Raw genomic sequence first — 23,238 nt, forward strand, 5'->3', positions numbered from 1 at the left:
ACTGTGGAGTGTGTGAGGGAGACCAGCGTTATACATAAGGGGGTGATGGCAAATCGCACTGTCCCTCTTTCACCCCTTCTCCCCGCTGCGGCTGTCCTGGCTCCTCCACGTGCACGTGTCTTTCCGCAGCTTGCTTTGGGAGTCACGCTCCAGTCCTTGGGGATGTACGTGATCAGCTCCTGCTCTGATCCCTCTGTTACGAGGCAGAGCTGCCCTTGAGTGGCATGCTCTGAAGTGACAGCTCCTCTCGCTGTGAGTCCTGGGAGCTGAGATGAGGAGTGAGAAAAGGCCCGCAGATAGCACCAATCTCTTGGGTGGATCCATCCGGCCAAGGACGGATGTCTTTGGGTAAGTCTGTAGGTAACGCTAGCTCTTCATTTCAATGCTGGAGTCTCCTGCCCAGTGCGCCAGTATCCTGGACACCGAGCCCTGGCCTCATGTGGGCAGAGCATCACCTGTGTGCGTCCAGCCAGGTCGTGGGATTCCTCACCCCATACGGAGACAGCACAAGCCCACCATGGCATGCTGCCGTTGCTGAGCTGCCAGCCCCGAGGTGAGGACTACAGCTCTGACAAATCACTCGTTAACTTTGCTAACTCATTAGAAAACACCAAGTGCAGAATAGATCCTAGGCATGCTAATGACTGATTTTAAGGGATCACTGCGGTGGTAAACCATAATTAACAGTCTATAGCAGCACTTTTTATTTAATTACACGCAGCCAGAGCTGGGAGGCACAGGAAGGTTGATGAGCAAGTCGGGAGCCACCAGTACTGACTGCCCAGCCCCAACAGGTGACCCCAAGGGAGGTTTGGGCCGTGGCACTCACTGTAGGCGGAGTTGGTTTGGTCGGCATCTCCCAGCGTATGCTGGCCATGGTTGTGAGCTATAGGGGGGTCATATCCTGTACCGCTGGTTGCCCCTCACCAGTATGGGTGTGGAGCAGTGGTTTCTAGGTGCCTCTGCAGAGCCTTGTCATGGGTCTTCCCCGACGGCTCTGCTTCTGCAAAGGGGAAGCTTCTGCTCCCTCTCAGCTTTTGGGAGGTCACTGCTCTTCGCTGGCGAGGACAGGTTCACAGCTCCTGCGGGAGAGCAGGACATGCGGCCCCTGTCTGCAGGACCTGTCTCCTCCCACGTGCTGCCGGTACAGCTAACCCCCCCGTCTGCACCCCACACGTATATTTTTAATACAGCAAAAGTGCTCAGGAAGGATGGAAAACCCAACTGCATGGGATGCTCAGCCCCAGTCACACGGGCAGATAGGGTGGTCCTACAGGTTGCCCTGAAACCCCAACCCCAAGCTCGTTCCTGCCCTGTGCGGAGACCCCACGATGCCTCTGACACCATCCAGCCTGGCTACACCTCCTCTTCCTCACTTCTCTCCTTAGGAGGAGGAGGAAGGTGGCTCATGGGACTGAAGCAGAGATGTTCCCAAGGTGAGGAAGGCACCAGGCCCCCCAAAAGCCACAGCCTCCCCACACGCACCCTCTTTCCATCACTGCTGTTTCCTGGCTTCACGGTTAACTCTAGCCTTGCACAGTCCCCAGGTCCTGTAACCGGTGTTAAATATAATGAATGATCTTGTCCTCCTTGTTTGTCTCTTCTTTAGTGTAACACTGTAATTAGCTTAATTACCAACAGATTCATATTTTTTTTGGTAACTTAAAATGGAAATTAAATTTTGCACCAGGTTTTACAGGCTGTTAACGGGAATCAAATAATCAAGCCTGACTCCAAGTCCTTGAAAATGAGTATTAAAAAAGGTCTGGATTTGCATATTCATGTTTTTAATAGGGTTCAGAAGGTATATTTGCAACTGATGAAAAGGATTAATTAAGCCTAATTTGCATAGGAAGAACAGTTTAACCCCTTGCATCCTAGCAAGTCAGAGACTGACAATTTGAATACCACGGTTTGATACTGGAGAGACAATGCAGGGCATTGCAGCACCTGGCTGAGAGCAGCGCCCTGCGAAGCATCTTCCTTCCACTCGAGGAGGACAGGACCTGGGGGAATCCAGGATCCCAGTGTCACCCCGGCACGGGCGGTCCCCCTGTTCCCACAACCACCTCCCAGGTTTGGCCTCTGTCCCTCTACCATGGTGGTTTGTGACCTGGGTCTCCCACGGCAATGCCACCGCGTCAGGCCTTGAGCAGAACATGCTGCTCCTCCCAGCATGAGCTGGGCTGTGCAGCTCTGACACAGTCGTAAGAAATAATTTTGTTAAAGCCAGCTCTGTTCCCTGAGCTGTTCACAGCAGGGCTGCCCGCGGCTGGCATGGGGTGGGAGGACCCGTGGCTGGTAGGGGCACCGAAACCTTCATCTCCTGAGCTCATCTCCAATTTCTTTTCTTCTTGGTGAGGCTGATGCTAATCAGGGGTTAAAGGCTCTACGGGAACGTCAGACCAGGGTGAGACTTGTGTCCCGTTCTGCTCCCAGCCGTCAGTCCAAGGCTCAGTTCAGAGGGTGACAGCACCCCGCAAGCCTGGGACCCGTTCAACTTCAGAGGAAGGGATGCAGAGCTGCCTGCACCCTAAATCCCAGCAGGCACCCCCGGCACAGAGAAATCAGCAGGGTCTTGCACAGCTCAGTCCAGTTGTGATCTAAGAAAAATGTATAAGCCCTCCCAAATCAATCATACCCCTAGCCTGGAAAGTGGAGCAGGAACGTTACACTTCCCAGGGCCCTACAAAGCCAAGAACAGAGCACAGCTTTGAGTCAGTGCCTGAATGTTGCTAAAAAGTGGGGAAAAAATAAATAAATCGGGCATTCATTTTGCTTCAGCAGTTGGCGTGCTGCGTTCCCCTTGTAATGCTTTGGTGGCGTGTGTTGCTAATTATTTTTCGGGTGGAATTTGCTGTGCACAGCGCACGGGGTTCATTAGACAGAGATGGCTTTGAAGTGGCATTCGGAATTAATGCTGGCATATGTAAATGTTTCTTGTGCCATGGAAAAGTTGGCTATAAATGATGCATGAGGTCCAGCAAGAGAGATGCTTGCTTTGTTTATACACACCCATTGGGCTTCGTTATGCCAAAAACAGGCAGAGGAAAATCGGCAGTGTCTTGCACAGTCCATATATCTGCTACCCGGCTGTACGTGAGCGTTTAGCAGAAGTTAGGATGGCATCCTTAGCACACTGCATCCCAAATTTCCTCCAGTCAGAAACACGTGTTAGCGACCCATCAAGGCTGCTGCTGTATCTGCATTCAGCATCTTCCCCAGGTCCCCCAGACGATGAGGAGGATGGATCCTGCACTATAAATCATCAAGGTCCTGACCAAGGTCCACACCTCACTCAGGCAAAAACCACCTCGGGGGAGAGGCGCTTAGTGGTAACACTGGTTTAAGGAGTCCCTGCTCACCTCCTCCTGCTCTCACTCAACTCATCCTCCCAGCACAGGGTCCATAGGGACATGCTAGCAGCAGAGATGGGGAACATTTCACTTAAGAAGAAGAAAACCTGAAGAAAGAGAAAGAAGACACAAAGCCCACAAGCACGGCTGAGAGAGCAGGAGGCAGTGCCTGGGGCAAAAAGTCAGGGCAATGTAAGATCCCTCAATCCCGGTCTCCACCAAAGGCTTTTGATGATGGCATTGCTGCTGCTGGATGTGTCCCAGAAAAGCTTTCAGCCCTGGGCTCTGGTCTGCTCGGGGGGGGGTGGTGTATTTTAGCCCAGCAAATGCTTTCAGAGATGAATACTTGTGCATCTCTTCTATAAAGCAGCAGGATCCCTCTTGGATCACCCAACAGTGAGGTGGGGGAATAGCACCCCAGCATCTTCTAGGAGCTCTTCTCTGCTGTTGGGGTTGGGCAGGTCGTGGGTGAACAATTGTCCTCTGCTGGCTGCTGCCCCGGCAGCCCATGGGTGAGCTGGAGACTTTGCATGGTCTGGGGATGGCTGGTGGGACCCAGCTGTGCAGCTGCATGGAGACATCCCTCCAGCACAGGGCTGGGACATCTGGAACAGGGTCTCTGGGAGACCTGTGCCCTTGCAAAGTGGGGTCTGGAGTGTCCACTGCACTAAAAATAGGGCACCTCTATGGGGGCAGCTGAGCATCCATGCAGTTCCCTGTCTCTGAAGTGATGAGGGCAGTGTTTTAGTGGGTATCTAAGCTGATAAGGCCAAAAACCGTCATGAAGTGGTGGTGGAGTGATGGCATAGGAGAAATAGTGGCAGGTGGGGGTACGTGCAGAGAACGCGCTGACAGCCACTTTGCAAAGCACCATAACCCCATGACTGTTGTTTTGGGTTAGGCATAAATGAACTTTGCATTGGTTCCCACCAGCAGCAATATGAAAAAAGTTTTTTTCAGCCCCAGGGCTGTGTGATGGGCAGCACTGGCAGGGTGAGGCTGATTCGGGCAGCGCGCGCTGGCCACAGTGGCTGCTGGCTTTGAGTAAACCCACACCGGGGGCACAATGCGCTTAGCCTCTGGCAGTACCTGGTGTTTGATGGGTTCATTGCTCACCCGTGTTGGGACTGGACGTGTCAGGCTGAATGGCTCCATCCTGATGAGCGTTTCCTCTTCCCGGCTGTTTCCCTTTGCACCTGACCGGGAGCAGCCCCCAGACCCTTGGCCACCCCCAGACAACCCAGGGAGCGCGTGTGGGGCAGCTCCTCGGGCGCTCATCCGCTCCTCCGCTGCCACTGCCAAGAAAACAGGCTGGAAATCACTGAGGTGCAACTGTGTCATGTTTTCTCTGCAGTGTTTACAAAATCGCTTGCTCATCAAACACAAAAGGAACTGTTTACTTTTTAAGTAAAACAAACATGAAATACCTCCATCTTTATTGCCATTCAAAAGGCTGCTTGGTCCCTCCAGCCTCCACACTTGCCAAGACAATAGGGCTATGCAGTCGGGGTCTCTCTGAGCCCAAATCACCCACCCCATCCACCCACGGACGAATGCCCACACTCCTGCCCTGTGGACGACCCACCCACGCTTTTGTGGACACTGGCTCAGGGGCAGTTCCCGAGCAGGAGACACCAAGTTTTGGGACTGTTGGAGACCTGGACCCCCCCCATGATATGCTCCCCAGCCAGACCTCCAGATGAGCTCCCTGTCACAGGCCTGGTCTGGACAAGCTCGAGTTGAATAAGGAAGGAGCCGAGCAAGAAGCTGTGACTGAGTGCTGAGATGTTGTTGTATTTTCCTACTTCCAACTGTTTGTTTACCAGCATGTTGGAGAGCAGCAATCTCTTCCTCATGCCTTATTGAGAAGCTCAGCTGTGAAATAACTAAATGAACCATCCCTTTTTATTAGCCTTTGGACTTAGCAGAGGAGCAATCAGTCAATGGCTGACCAGTTTTTGAAGATGCTAAGCACATTACAAGTGTTAAGTATTATTTTCCCTGCGATGTTTTATTTTTCCCTCTGAATATTCAGTTTAAATAACCCTTCCAATTACATTATCTGGTTTCATGCATTCTGCTCAGATTAAATGTGGTGCCGCTTATAAGTCACTCACCTCTGTGGTTTCCAGGTATCTGTGAGCCTCATCCTAACCTTTGCCTCTTAATCCTGGGCTGAAACAGCCTTTGTTCTGGGTCCAGCATCTGCCCCAGCTCTGCTTTGGCTTCTTAAAATCAAATGCATCCACATCACTTCCCCACAGGAACTTCGACCTCTGGTTCCTTGCTCTTGTGTATTTATTTTTCTTTCCTAATAGGGGAATATCTTGCAACCCTTCCCTTCCCTTCCAGCTAAATTAGCTCCCTGGATAAGCTGTCTCCTCCCACTTGCTGGCATCTTCCTACAATGCCTTGTGCTGTTTTGGTTTCTTCTTCTTTGGAAAAGGGTGAAAGATCAGTTATCCAAAGGAGGGCTTTGTACCCTGGTGCCACCCAAACTACCTTGTCTCGCCTGGAAATCTCCAGCCACGTACATCTATGGCTTTGCAGAGAAGGATGGGACTGACTCAGACATCACACCCAGTGGGTGAATCCACCCATTCTCCTGATAGCTCTGGGGCAGCAATCGGTGGCTGAGTCCTTCACAGCCACAGATGGGCTCTTCTGGGTGTGCTGTTCTCCAAAGCCAGCCTGGGGCAGGGACTTCTCAGTCCCCTCAGCCAGAGGAGCCCCCTGACTGTATCAGAAAGGGTTCGACCATCGCTGGTGCTGAGGGGCAGCTCCCAGCTCTGCTCCAGCACCTCCATCTCTGCTTCCCCACTGTCCTGACAGCTGTGCCAGGACCGTCTGGTCTCCAGGACAGAACTGCAAGAGGGGTGGGAGATCAGACACCAGCCCATGTCTCACAGCTCACCCTCCTTCCCAGCTATGAGTTCCGCCATGGAAATAGGTTTGGGTTGGCTGTACCATTCACCTGCTCTCCGTAGCCTCTGCTGCCGGTCTCCTGGCGCATGTCTTACCCCAAGCCCTGCTGTCTGCATATGACTGTCTTTCAGAAGCTGTGATCACCCTGCAAGGTTGGAGGAGGCTGTGGAGCAGCTCAGGGGCTTGTCAGCTGTCAGCGCTTGAAGGATTTCTCATGCGTAGGGCTGCCACATTTCTGCCCGGGATTTCCCAGGCAGAGATGTATGTGTGTGAACTCTGGAGTGGGTGGTAGTGTTGTTACAGCCAGAAGGATCTAAGGATATAATTGAGATAAGGTTTGTATGGAGATGTAATATCTCTTATTGCAACACCTGAGATGGCTGGCGAAAAAAAAAACCAAAATGAGCTTTTGTGCACACAAACTCTTTGTCAGCCTGAACTGAGCTGAACGCACCAGGGGTGTTTCAGGTGGACAGTGGCGGACGGTTCATGCCCATGTACTCCGTGGCTGCTTGGCCAGGGGGTCGCTGGCTCTGCCAGCCCCTTGGAGCGGCTCCCAACAACTGCTCTGCTCCCACTCCTCAAATCTTACTGCAACACAACTCCCAGGTGGGGCAGGAGGGCACGTTTGGGAGAAGCAGGCTTTAAGCCCCAACTGCAGGGAATGGGAATCTTTGTGTCTTGGCTACAAATGTGGTGGAACAAGATTAATTAATTCAGCTGCATTGCGTGAAGAGTGCCAGTGTTTACTTATGAGACCACAGATGAGCTTTTGTGGTACCCAGAGAGGCCTCCTGCCGCTCAGATGGGCTGGGTAGCTCTTGATTGCAGGGCAGGAGATGCCCAAGGAGAGCTCTGCTGTGTAAAAGCAATGCTGAGAGAGAGAAAAAAAAAAGATTTAAGCGGCCCCCAGCAGAGACAAGCTGCAGGCACCATGCACAAACTTTGAGGCATCCCATCACACCCCTGCAGATCAGGGCAAGCTGGCCAGGGGCTCACGCAAGGATGGAGGAGGCTGTCAAGGCTGGACACTGCAGTGGGATGAGCCAGACCAGAGGGCTGGGGAGCTGCAAGGAAGGCGAGTGGGGTGGGAGGAAAGCGTGGAAGTTGTATGCGGGGCTGATTGCTTCCTTTCACAGCTGGAAGCACTAAAGAATATGATAGGCCCAGAAGAGAGCCCAGGAGATGAGCAAGACAACACGGGGGACAGCATTTGCGTAGCTTAATGGAGAGGATGGACCAGGAGAGAAGAGCTCATTAGAAAAGGGCATTGCATGGTGAAGAGAGGAGAGGATATAAACCACGAGAAAGCTGATAAAAGACAGAAATGGAAATCTTTTAGTCCCAAAGAAAGCAAGGATGGAGTACATTAATGAGCTCTGTAATGGCGAGGTAAGTAAAGGTGAGTAGCAAATGGCTATTTCAAGACAGCTGAGCTGAGTGTGAAAAAACAGATGTTGGTAGGATGTGAGAAGCGATCGGCACATTGAGGAACAACAGTGCACCCCGTGTCATTAACGTTTCCACTGAATTACTAAAAAGGCACACACATGCAAACTCAGAGACTTGGCAGACTCTTTTGGTTACTCTGCAGGGACAGAGAAGTTGCAGCGGGAGGGGAACAGGCATGTTCACACCCAGTTTGGACCAAAAGAGAGGGCAGCAAAACTAGAGTAAAAACTGGCATCCTGCTTGGCTACTCCCCACGTGGTGAAAATCCACATCCCTGATACTTCTGTGTCTTCTCATCCCTTGCACAGAGGAAACTGAGTCCAGAAAAGTGGCTTCACTCTGGATCAGATGGTTTCCCTTCATTAAGTACTGGGCGGGGGAAGGTGGGAATGAGCAAAACTCTCAAGGTGGCATTTGGATAATCTCTACCACCCTTCTGGTGGTGCTGGTGAGCTGGCTGAGAGCGGTAAACCAGAGTATATGACACAAAGGAGGCGTGAAGAAGTGGAGTGTAAGTAAATTCAAGTGAAGCCAAAGTCACTGCTAGAAGCCAAGGCGTAGCTGTTGGGTTGGCTTCTCCAGCACCACCGACCATGCCCACCAGCAGCTTCACTGCCTTCAGCGCCTCGAGACACCGGCTGGCAGCAGTGGTTTGGAGATGAAGGAAAGGAAATGTGCTATACATCTCTCTCTAAAGAACAATTTCATCTCCAGACACCTATTCAGGAAAAACAACTTATGGCCCCATGATGGAAAGACTGTGGTGAGTAAATGGGGCGGGAGGATCTGGAGGAGAGGACTGGGGCACCCCCGAGGTCTATGCCTGGCACTGCTCCATGGAGCTGGGCAGTGTTGCAGCCGCGCTGCTACAGGACAAGACCTGTTCACACCCCCTGCGCGTTTGAGGCAGGTTCGAGGCTTTTCCCAAATAACCCCTTCATCCCCTGAAGCCCATCCCCTCTCCTCTTCTCTGTCCCCGTCTTGTGTCCACGTGCATTGTGCTCACAGCCCCAAGCCTTGTGGTGATGGCACTGTCCCCACAGGGCACTGCGGAGGAGAGGGACATGGTGTGCACCAAAGAGGAGCTGAAGCCAAGGTGAGCCGGTCCCAAAATGGGCAGGGAGGGTGCTGCTGCGCCTGGGCAGCGCGTTGTCAGTCCTCCCCCTGATGCGCACTCACAGATGCAAATAAATTCTGACTGGGCTCCCAAACTCCTGCTCTGCTGGCTGTGCTAAAAATAGCCCAATGCAGTGCGTGCTGGCTTCAATCACCCTCATCGATCCGCTCCTTTCGGGTCCGGTCCAGCAGCGCCGCAGCGCACCCCTCCGCAGCCCCCAGTCTCCCCTGGACCCCTCCTCGCCCAAAGGATTTGTGTGATCGGGCCACCTCCACCGCACTGTCCCCCACCCTTGCTAACCACCCTCTCCTGCAAACAAGGTGGTTTATTGCTCCAGAGCGTGACAGGCAGCCAGGCTGCAGCAAGCACGTGACCGGGGGGTTTATGCTGCAGCTCCTGATTTCTGCAGAGCCACATCCACCATGGTGATGAGTTTGGGGGTCTCGGGCAACAGAGCTTTTGGTTTGCCAAGACCCAGCCCCGATTCAGGGAAGGGCTGATCTAGAAGCGGGGAAGAGGGGAGCATTTGGAGGGGGGTTAGCTGGGGTCGCTGGGAGTGAGGGAGCGTGCAGGTGCGGGAGCTGACTGGGCTGCTGGAGCTTGTGCCCAGGACCCTGCTCTGCCACTGGCTCTCTGGTGGCCTTGGGTATCACCCAGGTGTGGATGCATGGGCTGATCCATAAGCCTCAATGGGGCTGGAGGAGAGATGGCTCCAGTGGCACTTACAGCCCTGGGAAAGGTCCCACTGCCCAGCAAGCACCACAGGTCACCGGCCTGATTTGAGCACAGCCAGCACAGTCTGGCTGTTGTCATGGTCTGGGTGGTGACCAGGGAGCACCTCCCTCTCTTAGGGCCCCCATGCATCCTCACGGATGCCCTCCCATGCGATTTGCACCCGCTCTCACAGCAGATCCAGCTGAAGCCCCCAGGAGGCTCAAATGCTGGATTGGGGGCAGGCATGACACCTCCAACATGCATCAGCTGTGAAGAAGAAGGCAGCCACCAGCTCCAGGGCTGCCACGTCCCCTCTCAGGTGCTCTGCTGCCTCAGAGAGGAATCTGGCCAGGCAGCACCTGCCACCACTGCCACCCTTTGTCACCCCACGTTTCTATGTGTGGACATTGCCCTTCCCACAGGCCACGTTTTGAAATGCATGGACACCGGGGCAGGTGGCTGCCCGCAGGAATGCTCAGCTTAAATGGCACATGTCTGTATAGAGAGAAGTTTCTGTCCTAATTTACAGGCTTTTAAAAAATATTCAGGCTCTAGATGTCACACAGGCTTTGCAACACGTGACAGGGTCCTTTGCTGACTCTTAGCCAGAGCAAGGATTGAGCTGTGGGTAATGTGGGCTCTGATTTACGCTCCAACAAGAAGGTGTTGCTGAGATGCTGGGGGAAGAAGCAGCAATGGGTCCCTCTGCTCCTTTTCTCTGTTTCATCGCCGCAGGGAAACAACTGCTCTCTCTTAAAAAAAAAAGAATCTCTTGGAGCAGCTTTGCTCGATGCCTTCGCTGGCCTCTCCGGGGGCTGCTGCCTGTCCCGTGCCAGGCACAGCTGCTCCCACCGCCTCTGCCTTCCCCTGCCTCTGCATCACACGCCTCTCCCTGCCTTTCATCCCTCTCCCTCCCTTTCTTTTCCCTTCCCTTTGTTCACGCTCTCCAGTGGCAGAGCCCAGGCTGCTGCAGGAGGGGGATATGGGAACCTCCGGGTCCTCAGCGCTGGTGGTGGCTTTCTGTGTTGGCTCCCAGTTCACTGGTCCCCATTGCCCCTTGAGGTGGGGCAAAACAAAGGAGAAACCTTTCCCCTGGCCTCTCCTCCTCACTCGGACATCTCTTTCCTATGCCTCCTCCCTTCTGCTTGGCGGGAAGCCCTCTTGCTTTGGATGGGTTTGGGGCAATAGGAACAGCCTGGCTGGACAAGGTATCATTTCTCTTTGCAGAAGCAGCTTGAGAGCTTTGGTGGTTGAACAGGAGACAAAATAAAGAAGAAAAGCACCCAACAGGTCTCAGGTGGTGAAATTCTCCCTCTGCCCTTGGAGGGGTCTGTAAAGCAGCTGCCTCAGGGGGATGAAGGATGCCGTGGACAGAGCTCACCAGGCCCTGTGCAGAGGCACCCCAGGAGGTCCATGCATGGGGCGGTGGCTTTGGGGACAGTGGGACTTCTTCCCTTTTCTTGCCTGGCTGCCAGGACTGCACCCTACCTTGGAGGGAGGGCAAGGAGGCTGGAGGGTGCTCAGCAGCATGGCCATTGCATCGTCACCCAAGGAGCCACCTGGAGCTCTCTGAGACCCACAGCAAGGCCCCACCGACTACGGTATGGGGTGCTGCGTGTGCAGGCACCTCCCTTGGAGATACCTTGGAGATGGAGGTGCCTAGATCCTTTCTAACCCTCCTTTTCTCCAACTGCAGAGAGTTTGCATCTAGGAAGTGTTTAATTTAGAAAGGCCAGCGCTGCTCTATCACATTTCCTGTGTTGGTCTCTGTTGGTTTATGACCAGTGAAATCCTGGTGTGAAAACAGAATCAAGCTTTGATTTCATCTGCCCCTGCTGTTTTATGCCACTAACAACTTTGCATTTCTATAGCGGCTTTTATTCTAGGAGCTAAACGGGCTTCACAGACAGGCAATTAATTAATTGAGCCTCCCCAACCAGCCTATGCCCTCAATGCCACAAGGAAGCATTTCGTAGAGGAGGAAACAGAGGCGGAGAGGAGCAAAATGACTCGCCCCAGGTAAAGAGATGAACTCGCTGCTGACGTGCCGCTGCCTCCACAGCGAGGCGTTATGCTCTGCTGGTGTGCTCGTGGCTGCCGTGGAGATGGTCCTGATGTCATTTCCAAACTGGTGTGGGAACTGGTCTCAGTGGGGGGAGTGACGGAGGAAGGTCTTTCGGTACCTATCAGTGACTGCCATCGCTGGAGCATCTGAGTCCAAATTAACTCATGAACTGCCACCACCTTTGACCATGTCAGCCTCTTGCTGAGGAATCCCCTGGGACCATGAAACAGTGCCAGGAGGCCTCGCTACCGCTTCCCCTATCCATCCTTGCTGACCAACTCCTGTTTCTCCAGGAGGCACTCAGGGTTTGCAAGGGAAGGTGGTTTCGGCTGAAGGGTTTGCTTTGGTCCAGGTGCTACAGCTGAGATTTGGGGAGGGACCCGCCGTGATGTCATGAAACAGGAAAGGGGTGATCCTCAGCTCCCCTTTCCAGGTCCTGCTCACTGACTGGTGAGCAAGACGCAGCCCCGGGAAGCTGTGTGCTGCGGGCAGGATCTGGGGCACCTGGAGGAGGTGGAGGAATGTGCCTTTGCTCATGCAGAGTGAATATGTTCCTGGGGAAATTGCCTGCCTTTTGTTATGAAACCCTGCTAATGGTTTGTTGTCTACACAAATAACCATGGGGAATGAACTCATGCAATTCCCAGCCTGCTCTGTGTCTTCCTGGCTCAGCTTCTTTCTGAACAAACATAACCTTTTGCAAGAATACCTGTCAAAATCGCTTTTAAATATTGAAATAACAGGATGGGATATGGTTTGCTCCTGGGCCCTAGTGCTCATCCGTCAGGACTCAGGATGTCCATCCAAAGAGACTTGTGAGCAGGATGCAAGGGAAAAACTGGCAAGCAGCAGGGCCCCAAAGGGCTGCATTTGGGGATCTTATCGCCTCGCTGTTCTGGCCCGCTGGGCTCCCACACACTCACTGGGGGAGCAGAGCAGCTCCCTGACCTTTGTGTGGCCCTTGCTTCATGTCAGTCATGGGGTGAGACGTGGGGGCTTGCGACTCAGCTGGAGCTAATCAGGGCAAAACTGTGTCTTTCAGCCACCAGCATGGCCTGGGACTGCCTTCATGGTCTCAACACCTCCCTCCTCCTCCTCACCCCATGAGTAGGGCATCATCTGTGAGTGTTTTAGAGATGGGGCAAAAAGCTATTGAGTCTTGGACAGGCATTGGAGAGCAATGGTTGAGGGGCACATGCCGGCTGCTTGGGTGGACACGAGACATGAACACAGGGCCATCCCCTTCCCTTCCAGTCTCAGAGTCCCAAGGGCTGTTCAGGGGCTCCCCAGGGTGTCCCTCTCCAAAGCCACTCATGCGAAATGGGAGTCAAACTGGCCCATGGCAGCGCTAGGGCTGAAGGCAGGAGGTGCTGCACTCCCTGCCTGAGGCTGTGGCCGTGTTTGGGGTTATCCATGGGGGAGCTGCCAGACGTGCAGTGGTGGGAGGCCCAGGAGTGAGGGGCAGGATCCCTGGGCCAGGGCCTGTGCCTATTGTAATAGCTCTCGGTATGGGCAAGCTGTAAATGCTTAGTGTCTTCTCCCTCAGCAAAAATCACCCCTCAATGATGCCCTTCTCTGGAGAGCGGCAAAAGGCTTTCTGCTCTAACTCATCGCTGGCTCCCCATCTTGAAAGGTAAGGGGATAACCCACCCCTCAGCAGCTGGCCCCAAGGGCTACCACTCTCCAGATACGTCTGTTTAGGGGGAGAGACCAATACCTTTTAATCTGCAGGAGAAATCCCATTGCATGGTGGCACCTGCTCAACCAGGAGCCCTTCACTTCTCATCCCCTTCCCTGTTCCTGGTGGTGGTGGTCTCCCATCTGGAAAAAGGTGGGAGATTCTGCTTTTCAGGGTACGTGCCTTTTTTCTCAATGTACTTTGAAGTTGATGAGAACTTGGACACAGACAATTGTTGGGAGAAATCAAAACCAAATACTTAGAAACCCAAACACTCCCCCTGCCTCCAAAAAATATCCCGTCAACCACCCACCCACCCACCAACCAACCAACAAAAAAGTTCTTCAAACCAAACTCCATCTCTTTCTCTAAAATCCATGATTAAAACCTGGTACAAACAGGTGAATATAGATATATATATATATATTTTTAGTAGATGTAGTATTGTTTTTTTTTTTTCTCCTCTCTCTTTCTCATTATACAGCAAACATTGCAAATATAGAAATTTTCTCTGTACAATTAACGACTTCGGTTTACAATGCAATGTGTGGTAAAACTTCTCAGTGAGTGAAAATGTGAACGGGCCTTCAACCGGGTAAAAGTCTAAACTGGAAGACTCCGTTTGCAAAAACAGCCCAAAGGATGGATCTCCTTCTGGTCTCTTTTTGGTTTTTGTTGCTGTTTTTGTTGCTGTTGATTTTGGAAGGGAAGGAAGGAAGAACACAAACTGTTCACAAAGAATCCACAAAATTACGGAATAGGGACTCATGCAATGCAATATTGGGAAACGCCAGACCTCAGCTCTCTGCCCGCTCTTTCACTTTCTTTTTATATCCAATTTTTTCTTTTTTCTTATTTTTTTAAAAAAATCGAAATGAAACAAAACTTTTTTTTTTCACTCCACAGTTTGTTTGTTTTGTAAAGTTTGTGTTCAAATTTGGTGCGTGTCTCACCAATGTGAGGACATTTTAATATCTCACTTTATATATTATATAGAATATTTATAGATTTTTCATATTTTGTTCTCTCTTTTATTTTTATTGATTCTTTTTTTTTTAATTTTATTTTGTTTCAAAGACAGTCTGAATAAAAATAGCTGCTGCAGATTTCTTTTGGTCCAGTTAGTGTGTTAAGTCACGAGTTGTGTGAGGACTCAGGACTTTTGCTGGGCAGAGACGCCCTTCCAGTAGTCTAAGATGTCGTGAAGATCCTCGTCTTTGGCAAACTGGACCTTTTTGCGTAGGGCATGGCCGGCTGCCATATACTCCTCCTCGTCTTTGTGCCGCTTGCGATTGAGTTTGAAGCGCTCCCAGATGCTGTGCGATGGTTTGCAGGTGTACTCTGGGCTGGAGGTGTAGCTCAGGTTGTGATATTGAGGCGAGAGCTGGGAATAGGCCAGGTCTCTGGGGCGAGGACGGGTCAGAGGCTCCAGAATGGAGGGCTTTCGCCCCACCATGCTGTCGTGCTGCTCCCCTTGGTGTGAGCCAGGGTACGAGTGCCGGTGTTCACTGTACTGACGGATCTTCTCCGCCTCAGCCCGCAGGATGGCCGCAGCCGGTGTCACAGTGAGGATGGTGTCAGTGGTGGGGGATGTCTTCTCGATGTATTTGGCTTCTGATTTGTGGCCCGATCCCTCAGAGCGGTAGGACCTGGGGCTCCGTATGGAGCCACTGGAAGAGGTGCTGGAGCGTTTGGGGGCCGCCTCCATGCTGTGGTGTCGCTGGAGAGGGTGGTTGTAGCTTTCCTTGTAGACAGGGGAGAGGAATCCGTGCTTGCTGGGGATCTGCTCTGATAAGAGCACCAGCTGAGGCTCCACCGTGGAGACTGCCCCCGATTTCACTCCTTGGAAGGAGGTGGACTCAGATTTCAAGGCATCGATGCAGTTGTTGATGATCTGGTTCACCTTGTCCACCTCCTTCGCAATGGTGGAGATCTCAGCCACAGAGCTCTGGGTGTCCGGCGGCAGGGACAGCTCGCAGTCTCGCCTCTCGGGCTGCTCACCCGTCCTCACCTCCATGTAGTTGCCCTTGGTGGCCTTGGGGGTTTCACTGCTGTCAATCAGCTTGTACTGCTCAACCTCGCCAGCAGAAGGCAGGTAGGGGATGCGGGTCACTGTCTCCCCGCCCAGCATCTGTCCCTGGGACAGCTGGGTGATGCTGGTGGTCTCCATTTCTGGCCCATATTTCAGCTCGATGATGGTCTTCTTCATGCTGCCGGCAGCCTTTTTGTGCTTCTCCTCCTGCTGGCGCCTCTTCCGGAGGCAGTAATACACAACACCCAGGACAATCACCATTCCAAAGAGACAGCCCAAGATTGTCATGATATAATGAGTGGCAGTAGAAGGGGTGGGCACTGGCTCCTTGCGGTTGGGTCTGGTGGGTGTGATGGTGACGCAGGTGTGGTTGTACTTGGAGTATTGGTGGACAGAGACTACACAGTAGGTGTAATCTCTTTGTGCTACTAGGTTGCTCACGGTGATGTTCTCCTCCTTCTTCCTGAGCTTGGTGATCATGGAGGAGAAGCCGTTTTCAAACTGGGAGAGAATGTACATCTTGCTGAAGGGGTAGGGGATCTGCACGGTGAGGACAGCCGAGTTGTGGTTGAGGTGCTTCACCTGGATGTTGGGGCGCACCTCCGTCTCGCCAATGGGTGTGAAGAGGGAGAACTGCGGGGTCGTGCCATCACCAGAGGAGCACTCCTCCTCGGAGCAGGGGCTTTCAGAGGGCGCCGTGGTCATCTGGTACCTGGGAGGGATAAAACGAGGGATCACAGTGTAGGAGCCACCGGTGCAAAGGGAAGAGAGCATGCTCAGAGCATTGCGGTAGCCAGTCCGGCCTTGGCCTAACAAGTAGTAGCCCGTGTAGTCAGGTGGGGAGTCGCACTGCATCCGGTCATACGTGCGTGTCATGTTGGTGAAAGCCTCCAGCCATTGCAGGAAACCGAGGAGCTCACAGGAGCAGTAGAAGGGGTTACTGTAGAGTTCACAGACAGAGAGCTTGTTTAGGCCCCGAAAAGTGTTGCTGTCGAGTCTCTGGATCCTGTTCATGGACAGGTCAATGTTCACTATGTTGGGGCACTCCCAGAAGGCATTGGGGGTGACGGACTCGATGAGGTTGGCCTGGAGATAGAGGTACTCCAGCTTCCCCAGGCCCCGGAGGATGCCCTCGGTGAGGTTCCTCAGTCGGTTGTAACCCAGCTGCAGCACCTGGAGGTTGAACTGTCCTGAAAAGGCACCATCCTCGATGTAGGAGATCTCGTTCTTCGTCAGGTTGAGGTATGTCAGGTTGCCAAAGCGGCTGAGTGAGGCGTACTGCACGCTCTTGATCTTGTTGTCGTTCAGCCGCAAGTCCACAATGGTGCTGTTGATTTGCTGGGGGATGGACTCGTAGGGGGGCTGGTTTTGGCTGCAGATGGCCAACCAGACGAAGCCCTTGTCCCCCTCAATGAGCCAGCAGTCTGCCCGCACCCCACTGGTGTGCAGGAGAGAGACGGCGGCTACGCACACGCAGAGGGCTGACGTCGCGGCCCACCGGCGACCTGCCATCTGGAAGGGCGGTGCAGAGAAGGGGTTCCTGGTCTGCCAGAAGTGGGGAGCGGGATGGGGGCCAGGAAGATGTGGGCTAGTGCTTCTTCGGCAGCTTCGCTCGCCTCTCCCTTCTCCTCATGGCTTGGAGACGGGGGGGAAGCATCCGTGGAGAAAGTGGACCTCGGTGCCCACAGTACTCGGCAGCCACCGGCCAGGGGCTACTACCAAGGCCTGGGTGGCTGAGGCTGGTCCCGCATCACCAGGTCTCTGGCATCTCGGGGAGGGAGTCATGAAGTTAGGTGCCCGTGTGGAGTCGTCCCTCTGGCTTAGAGACAAGCCTTCCTCTCACTTTTTACAGTACATCTCGTTTTCTTTTTGCTGCCCATCGCGACACTGGTCCCCATCTCCATGTGCCTCCGTGGGTCTGGCTGTCCCCACTCGGTCCCTCGGCTCACCTGCTCAAAACAAAACACAAGCACAAACTAAACACAAAGGAAAGACAGTGTTTAGAGGTGTTGGAAAGGCATCCAGCTACCCTCTTAATGTTAGGCACTTGCCTTCTAACTCTGGCTACCACCTTTCAAGGAGCCTTTCATTTATTTGGGCGCTGCCGCCAGCGGCATTTAGCAGCACAAGAGAAGGTGGTCACTGACCATGGAGATCACCCTCCTTTGAGTGCGTTGTCCAGCGTCATGTTATAGGCAGCGGAGAGACCAACGCACATCCAGGGCACCGTTTGTCTGACCTATTTAGGTGTCTACCTTAGGAGGAGAGGAGTGATGCCCCAGAAGTGTCTGTTCCTCTCCACTGAGAGCAGATGAAGTCTAGACAACTCGCTCTGATGTAGATTTGATGCTGCAGCATTTTGCTGAGGGGAATCCTAACTGTCTCGCGTGCTGGTGCACGCAGCAGCAATGCCCACAGAGGGGGATGCTGACTGAGGACACTGTCTCTCTCTGACTGCGTTGCTGCTTAGCATCTGGGATAAAGCCCAGCATCGAGTGCCTATCCTGTTTCTGGGAACCTGAGCAGTACTTTCAGGGCACTCTTTGACTACAAAACATGCTAGCGTGATTGTCCATCATCCGATGTCCTTGTCTGTGGTTGAGGCTTGCCGCCTGTCTCCAAGATCTCTCTCTCCTTCCCGGGTGAAATGATGCAGAGGTGGGGAGGACCCTCGACCATTCAGTGGCATAACAAGAGTATTTGCAGAAGATGGGATAAGACCTTCCCTCCTCAGCCAGAAACAGCCGTTTGAAGACCTTCAGAAGGTATTCACTAGACACAAACCAATGGGGAAAGAAACCTATGGGGCTGCCAGCAGCCTCACTTCCCACAGAAAAACTCATTCCTAGCTCACATTTTCCATTATTTTTTCCTGCATTTTTGACTAAACATAAATATCCATGGGCAGCACTTCTACTTCCTTTTGTAATTTCTTACGGAAAGAAAGAGGAAAGGCAAAAGTGGAGAGGAGGCAATTGCATGAGCATCAGCATCTCCTGGGTCATGCTTTTCCACAAGATGTTGAAAATATCATTCATGGACATCTCTACTGCCAAACAGCTCTCTGGGCTGGTAGGATAGAGGCAGTGAGGTGTTGTGGCAGAGATGGAGTTGCCCACAAATAGGGAGTAAACATCATGGCCTACCTAGAAAAATCCTTCTTGGGACTTTTGTTGGGAACGGGGGCTCTGGTTGTCTCCCTTGTCCCAGGGCAGACCATAGGAAGCAGGGAAGACACCACCAGCACTCCTTGAAAACACAGCTGGTAGGAACTGGAGGTTTCTTGGGCATCCATGAAGGAGACAGGAGTACATCCTACATCTAAATTGTCTTTCATTGGATCTGCAAAATAGTATAAATCCAGAAATTGGTTTCCAAACCATTTCCCAGTGCCCAGGCAGTGAAGGGACTGTGCTGGGAGCTGCATGCCTGAAAATCACGTGAGGCTGATTGTCAAGGGGCATTTAGAGGCAGATGCCAAACCCTCGTCCTTGTCCTGAAGAAACCAAGTTCTTTTCCACCTGTGATACCAGACAATGAAGGAGACCATGTTTCACTGCAGAGATCCCTGTTAACCATTCACAGTTTATACCTCGGTAAACAGGCCAGTAATAATAAGCAGTAAAACAGTTTATTTGTTCTTTCTGGATTGTGAACAATGAGTCTATTCCCTGGTGGCACAGTTGGTTTTCCATTACATGAATAACAAGATCTGCTCTTGCGTCAGCTCTCTGCATATGAGATGCTCCAGCCATCTTGTCCTCCAGCAGATGCCCCACCAGCTGCTAGGGGGGGTGAGGCTGCAGGGGAAACCAACAGCCAGACACCCAATGCCCCCACCAAGGGCAGGGTGTGCGGTTCACCCATCTTGCCGACTGTACTGTCTGCAGTGGGTGTGCAGGCACGTGTGGGTGAGAAGTACTGGCCCTAAGATGATGCTTCTATGGGGCCCTGCCTGGGTACTTGCAGGTCTCTGCCTCCCCCGTGCCTGGTGCTGTCCTATCCCAGCTACATTTGGAAGAAAGCTCAACAGCACCAGATTTTTCAAAAATTTACTAGAAATGGAGGTCTGGGTGGAGGAGATGCTGAGGGCAAGGCAGCTGAATCTCAGGTCTCCTCCTTCCTGGGGTTAGAAACCTGGACTTTAGCATGCTTTTACATTGCTATTCCAGCTGAAGGCCTTACATCACCACAGTGATACTGATATTGCGGGTAACCCCATTTTGGGGAATAGTACCTGCGGCACGGGCAGGACCACATTTGCAAGGTTGTGCTGTCCCTTCCCTGGGATGCTTTGCCAGGACCTGGCAGCCCATTTTGGCGTAGCTGAGTCGTCGAAGCCAGCAAGGAGAGGGACTGTGCTCCCTGCGGTACTGCAGGTGAGTGCCCTGCCTTATCGTCCCCAGCTGACGGGGAAGTACGGGCTGCAGTGCCAAGCTGAGAGCCATCTGCTGCTACATCCCTCCCAGCACCGGGCAACTCAGTTAACCTCTCTGCACTCCAGTCTCCTCTCTGGTACTATGAAATGATGATAGCGCTTCATGGGGCTGTGGGAGACTGAAGGAAAGTGCCCCGAGCTCCTCTTGTTGAGATGAAAATCCCAGCAGATATGTTGTGCTGCAGGTAGAGAATTTCACTCCCTCTACTTGCAAGCTGGGCTCTAGATGTGCCGCTTTTCTCTGCCACAGGGACCAGCCTGGTCTCCAGCTCCTCAGCTTGCCTCCCAACAGGGGTGCATGTTGTCCCTAAGGGTGTGGGAGAAGGGCAGCGGTGGGTTGTCCTGGCCTGCAGAGCCGTCAGCAATGGGTTGCCCAGTTGTCCCATTGGGATGGTATGGAGGGTGCTTTCCTTGCCTGCTGCCCTGCAGTGCTTGCCCTTGGTATAAGGATCTCCCTGCCCTCCTCCATGGGCTTGTACATTACAGGGACCTCCTGCAGGCAGGGGAAGCCCTGCCAAATTGAGACAGCACAGGCAGCAGGGAGTGATGCATCCTGGCATATTCTCTTTAGCAAGCACTTATTCTGTCTCCTCTAACTCCCATTTTGACCCAGCCATCCTCTCTGGGAAAGCCTGTGTTTGGGATTGCTCTGCAGAGCCAAATCAGCTTTTTTCTTGCAGGGGGAGGTTTCTTGTCACTCCTCCCTGGGGAGGCTGTGGGCTTCAGCCTGTGTCACAGGGCATTAGCTAGTGGAGCAGGACCATCCCATGAGCAAATAGCAGAGACAGACCCTCCACGGACCTTGCCAGGCTGATCCACTATAGCCTTCTCATTACCTGTGTGCCGCCCTCATCTAACTGGAGGTGTCGGGGGTGAAGAAGAGCAATGGTAAATGACTTAAACACATTCAATAAGGCTCCTGCTGTGTGTTTTCTCTTCTTTCCTGTACATTGCCTATCAGACGAGTCCTTCCCAACAACACAAAGGAGAAAAGGCATTTTATCAGCAGTCTGAGTTTAATTTCAGCTCATTAAAGCAAGCAATTTGCTGGTTTATTTGCTTTGCAAAGTGTGAATAAAATGACAGCATTAAGGAGATGTAAGAGAGGAAAGAGGGGCTAATCTCCCTTTTTATTAGATTGCCAGGACATGACTGGGGAGTGGAGAAGTGGGTCTTGTTGCTTTGCACGGAAGTGATAATTGTTCATCTTGTTGGCTTCTGAAAGCCTCCTTCCCATCATCGCGCTGACGCGGGTGCGTGTGGGTGTGTGCCTGCGTGTGTGCGCTGTGACATCAGCCAAGCGCCGAGCATCCCGCGAGGCAGGATGGGAGCGGGGGCACTCGCAGTGGTTCCCAACTCACCTCCCTGTAACAGCAGATAACAGACATCCAGGAGGTTTCTCCTTCCCTTTTCTACCTTTTACCTCCCCTCCAATCTCCCTTTTCTGTTTGTTTTTGCTTCTGAAATCCTGGGCTTGATCCTTGCAGGTTAGGAAAAGAGCAGCCAGTTGGCCAAGGAGCCTTTGCTGTCTCTGACCTCCTGCAGCTGGGACATGGCTCTGGAGAGCAGGGGAGAGACCCCCCCTGCCTCTTCCCCACAGACTGGATAAGAAAAGCTAGTGATTTAACCCTCCGGACTGACTGATTTGTCTTTGCCCAGCTGTCCTGGTTTTATTCTCCTGGTAACCCAATTGCACACCACTTTTCCCAGTCCTCTGACCCTCCACAGAGCTGCCTGGGAAAACCTGGGAACAAACCACCTACAATTCTAATGTGAAAAACAACCAGGAAAGTGGAGATTTGGGGTCCTCCTTTACTGATTGAGAAAGAAGCAAAAGAGAGGAATGAAGACGGGGTGGAATAACAATAGCAATGATTTGAAATGATGAATTTAATCTCAATCAGAGATATCTTGAGCTGTGGCACCATGCTGACAATGACAACGTCCCTGGGGAGGCCATGGCACCCGCCCAGTACCTTGCAGGAAATATCATTCCTGCACAGAGTTACCTGTGCACTGCAGACACTGCTGTATTTCCCTTTCCTTCTGCTTTCACAAGGCAGCATGGTTTGACCAGCTGAGAAGATGTCGGGCTTATGTGGCTTACAGAGGCCAGCAAAGGGGCAATGACAACTCCCTCACTCCTTGCTGCTCCTACACGTTGCCTCAGGTCTCCAGTATCCCTGCTGGAGCCCAGATCCACACTTCGCCCTGCTAATCCTCGGCCCTGACCTGTGATGTCCTCCCCTCCTACCTGTCCCTGCTTCTCCAGCCCTAGTGCCCATCAACAACCCAGTGGCAAAGAGGGACTACCGCTATTTTGTGATGTCCACGAGGCTGCAGCCTGCACTGGATAAGCAGCAGCAACCTCGTCCTGGCTGAAAACCCACAGCAAGGGAGGTGGAAAGGAAAAGGCAAAGCTGGGGCTCCAAATACCAGTGCAGGCGGGCTGGTAAGTTTTTGCTTTCATCTCCCGACTAACAGCATCTCAGTAAATTAAACCAGAGCACCAGCTGCAAGGAAGCAAACAAAGCAGCTGTGGGGGCTGGGTAGGTAGAGGGAGAGGGAGCTGGGCAGCACATATAATAATATGCTATCCTGACACTCAATTCCTAATTTTGTTATTCTACTGAATGAGCTATTTCAAACTGTGGATTAGATTTACTGGGTGAAGGCAAGGAGCCAGATTAACGTGCGTGTGTGCGTGCATATACATGCACGCACACAACAGTGCTCCTCTCCTTGGCATTTCTGCATCTCCGTAACTTCATTCTCCCTAGCTGCTCCATCTCCAGCTGGCTGTGTTTCAGCTTCTCTTAGACCCTCTTTCACAGCCGCCCGGGCCATTTTATCAATAAATGAAGGAGCCCCACTACGAAGAGAGCCATAGCAAAACAGGAGCGATACATTACAAATGATAAACGTTTAGTCACCCAAAGAGGTGGGGAAGGAAAATTCGGCTAACAGGCACCAAATTTTAAAATGAACCTTGGCTCTTCATTATGCGTAAAATAATCCGAGGAGGCAGCTCCAGGATAGCAGAGAAAACATTTATTAGTGATGAAGTCTCCCCTAAACGGCTTGATATCCATCCTGTATATGTCAGGTGGGGAAAGGAGGCTTCCAGGCGGGTTTTTCTGCTCATTCATATTTCTGGTGTTTGCTGCATGCCTCCTGCTGGGTGATGTTGGTCAGAATCACAACCATGCTGATTAATAAAGATGCCCAGGCCTGTAAAATTCAAGTTCATTTTATATCCAGAGGTCCTGGTACTTATATTGCCTCCACAGACAGGGTTTAGGCAGCATTTTGTGCATCCCAACCTTATTCACAAACAGTGGTAGAGTTCTCCAGTCAATCTACTCTCTCTTGCTATTATTTATTTTTTAAGAAAAATAAGCAAGGGAGAAGAGATATGTTTTCCACTGAGGTTTGAAGAGAGGTGAAGAAGGAATGAAGCA

At 52.4% G+C, this 23,238-nt stretch overlaps 1 protein-coding gene across 3 annotated transcripts in view; it reads right to left on the reverse strand.

The window, feature by feature from the left end:
- Positions 1-13,715: 13,715 nt before the first annotated feature.
- Positions 13,716-23,238, reverse strand: part of ELFN1 (extracellular leucine rich repeat and fibronectin type III domain containing 1) — a 109,639-nt gene continuing 100,116 nt past the window's right edge. For 2 of the 3 annotated variants that reach the window (XM_076351188.1, XM_076351187.1), the window contains exon 4: positions 13,716-17,288. In XM_076351188.1, the coding sequence (XP_076207303.1) occupies positions 14,461-16,851 (2,391 nt within the window). In that variant the 5' untranslated portion in view covers positions 16,852-17,288 and the 3' untranslated portion in view covers positions 13,716-14,460. Of the gene's footprint in view, positions 17,292-23,238 lie in introns of all 3 variants that reach the window. The other variant, XM_076351190.1, reaches the window with a different exon arrangement.

The sequence above is a fragment of the Aptenodytes patagonicus genome, chromosome 13 (genome assembly GCF_965638725.1).
Source record: "Aptenodytes patagonicus chromosome 13, bAptPat1.pri.cur, whole genome shotgun sequence".
Taxonomy (NCBI): domain Eukaryota; kingdom Metazoa; phylum Chordata; class Aves; order Sphenisciformes; family Spheniscidae; genus Aptenodytes; species Aptenodytes patagonicus.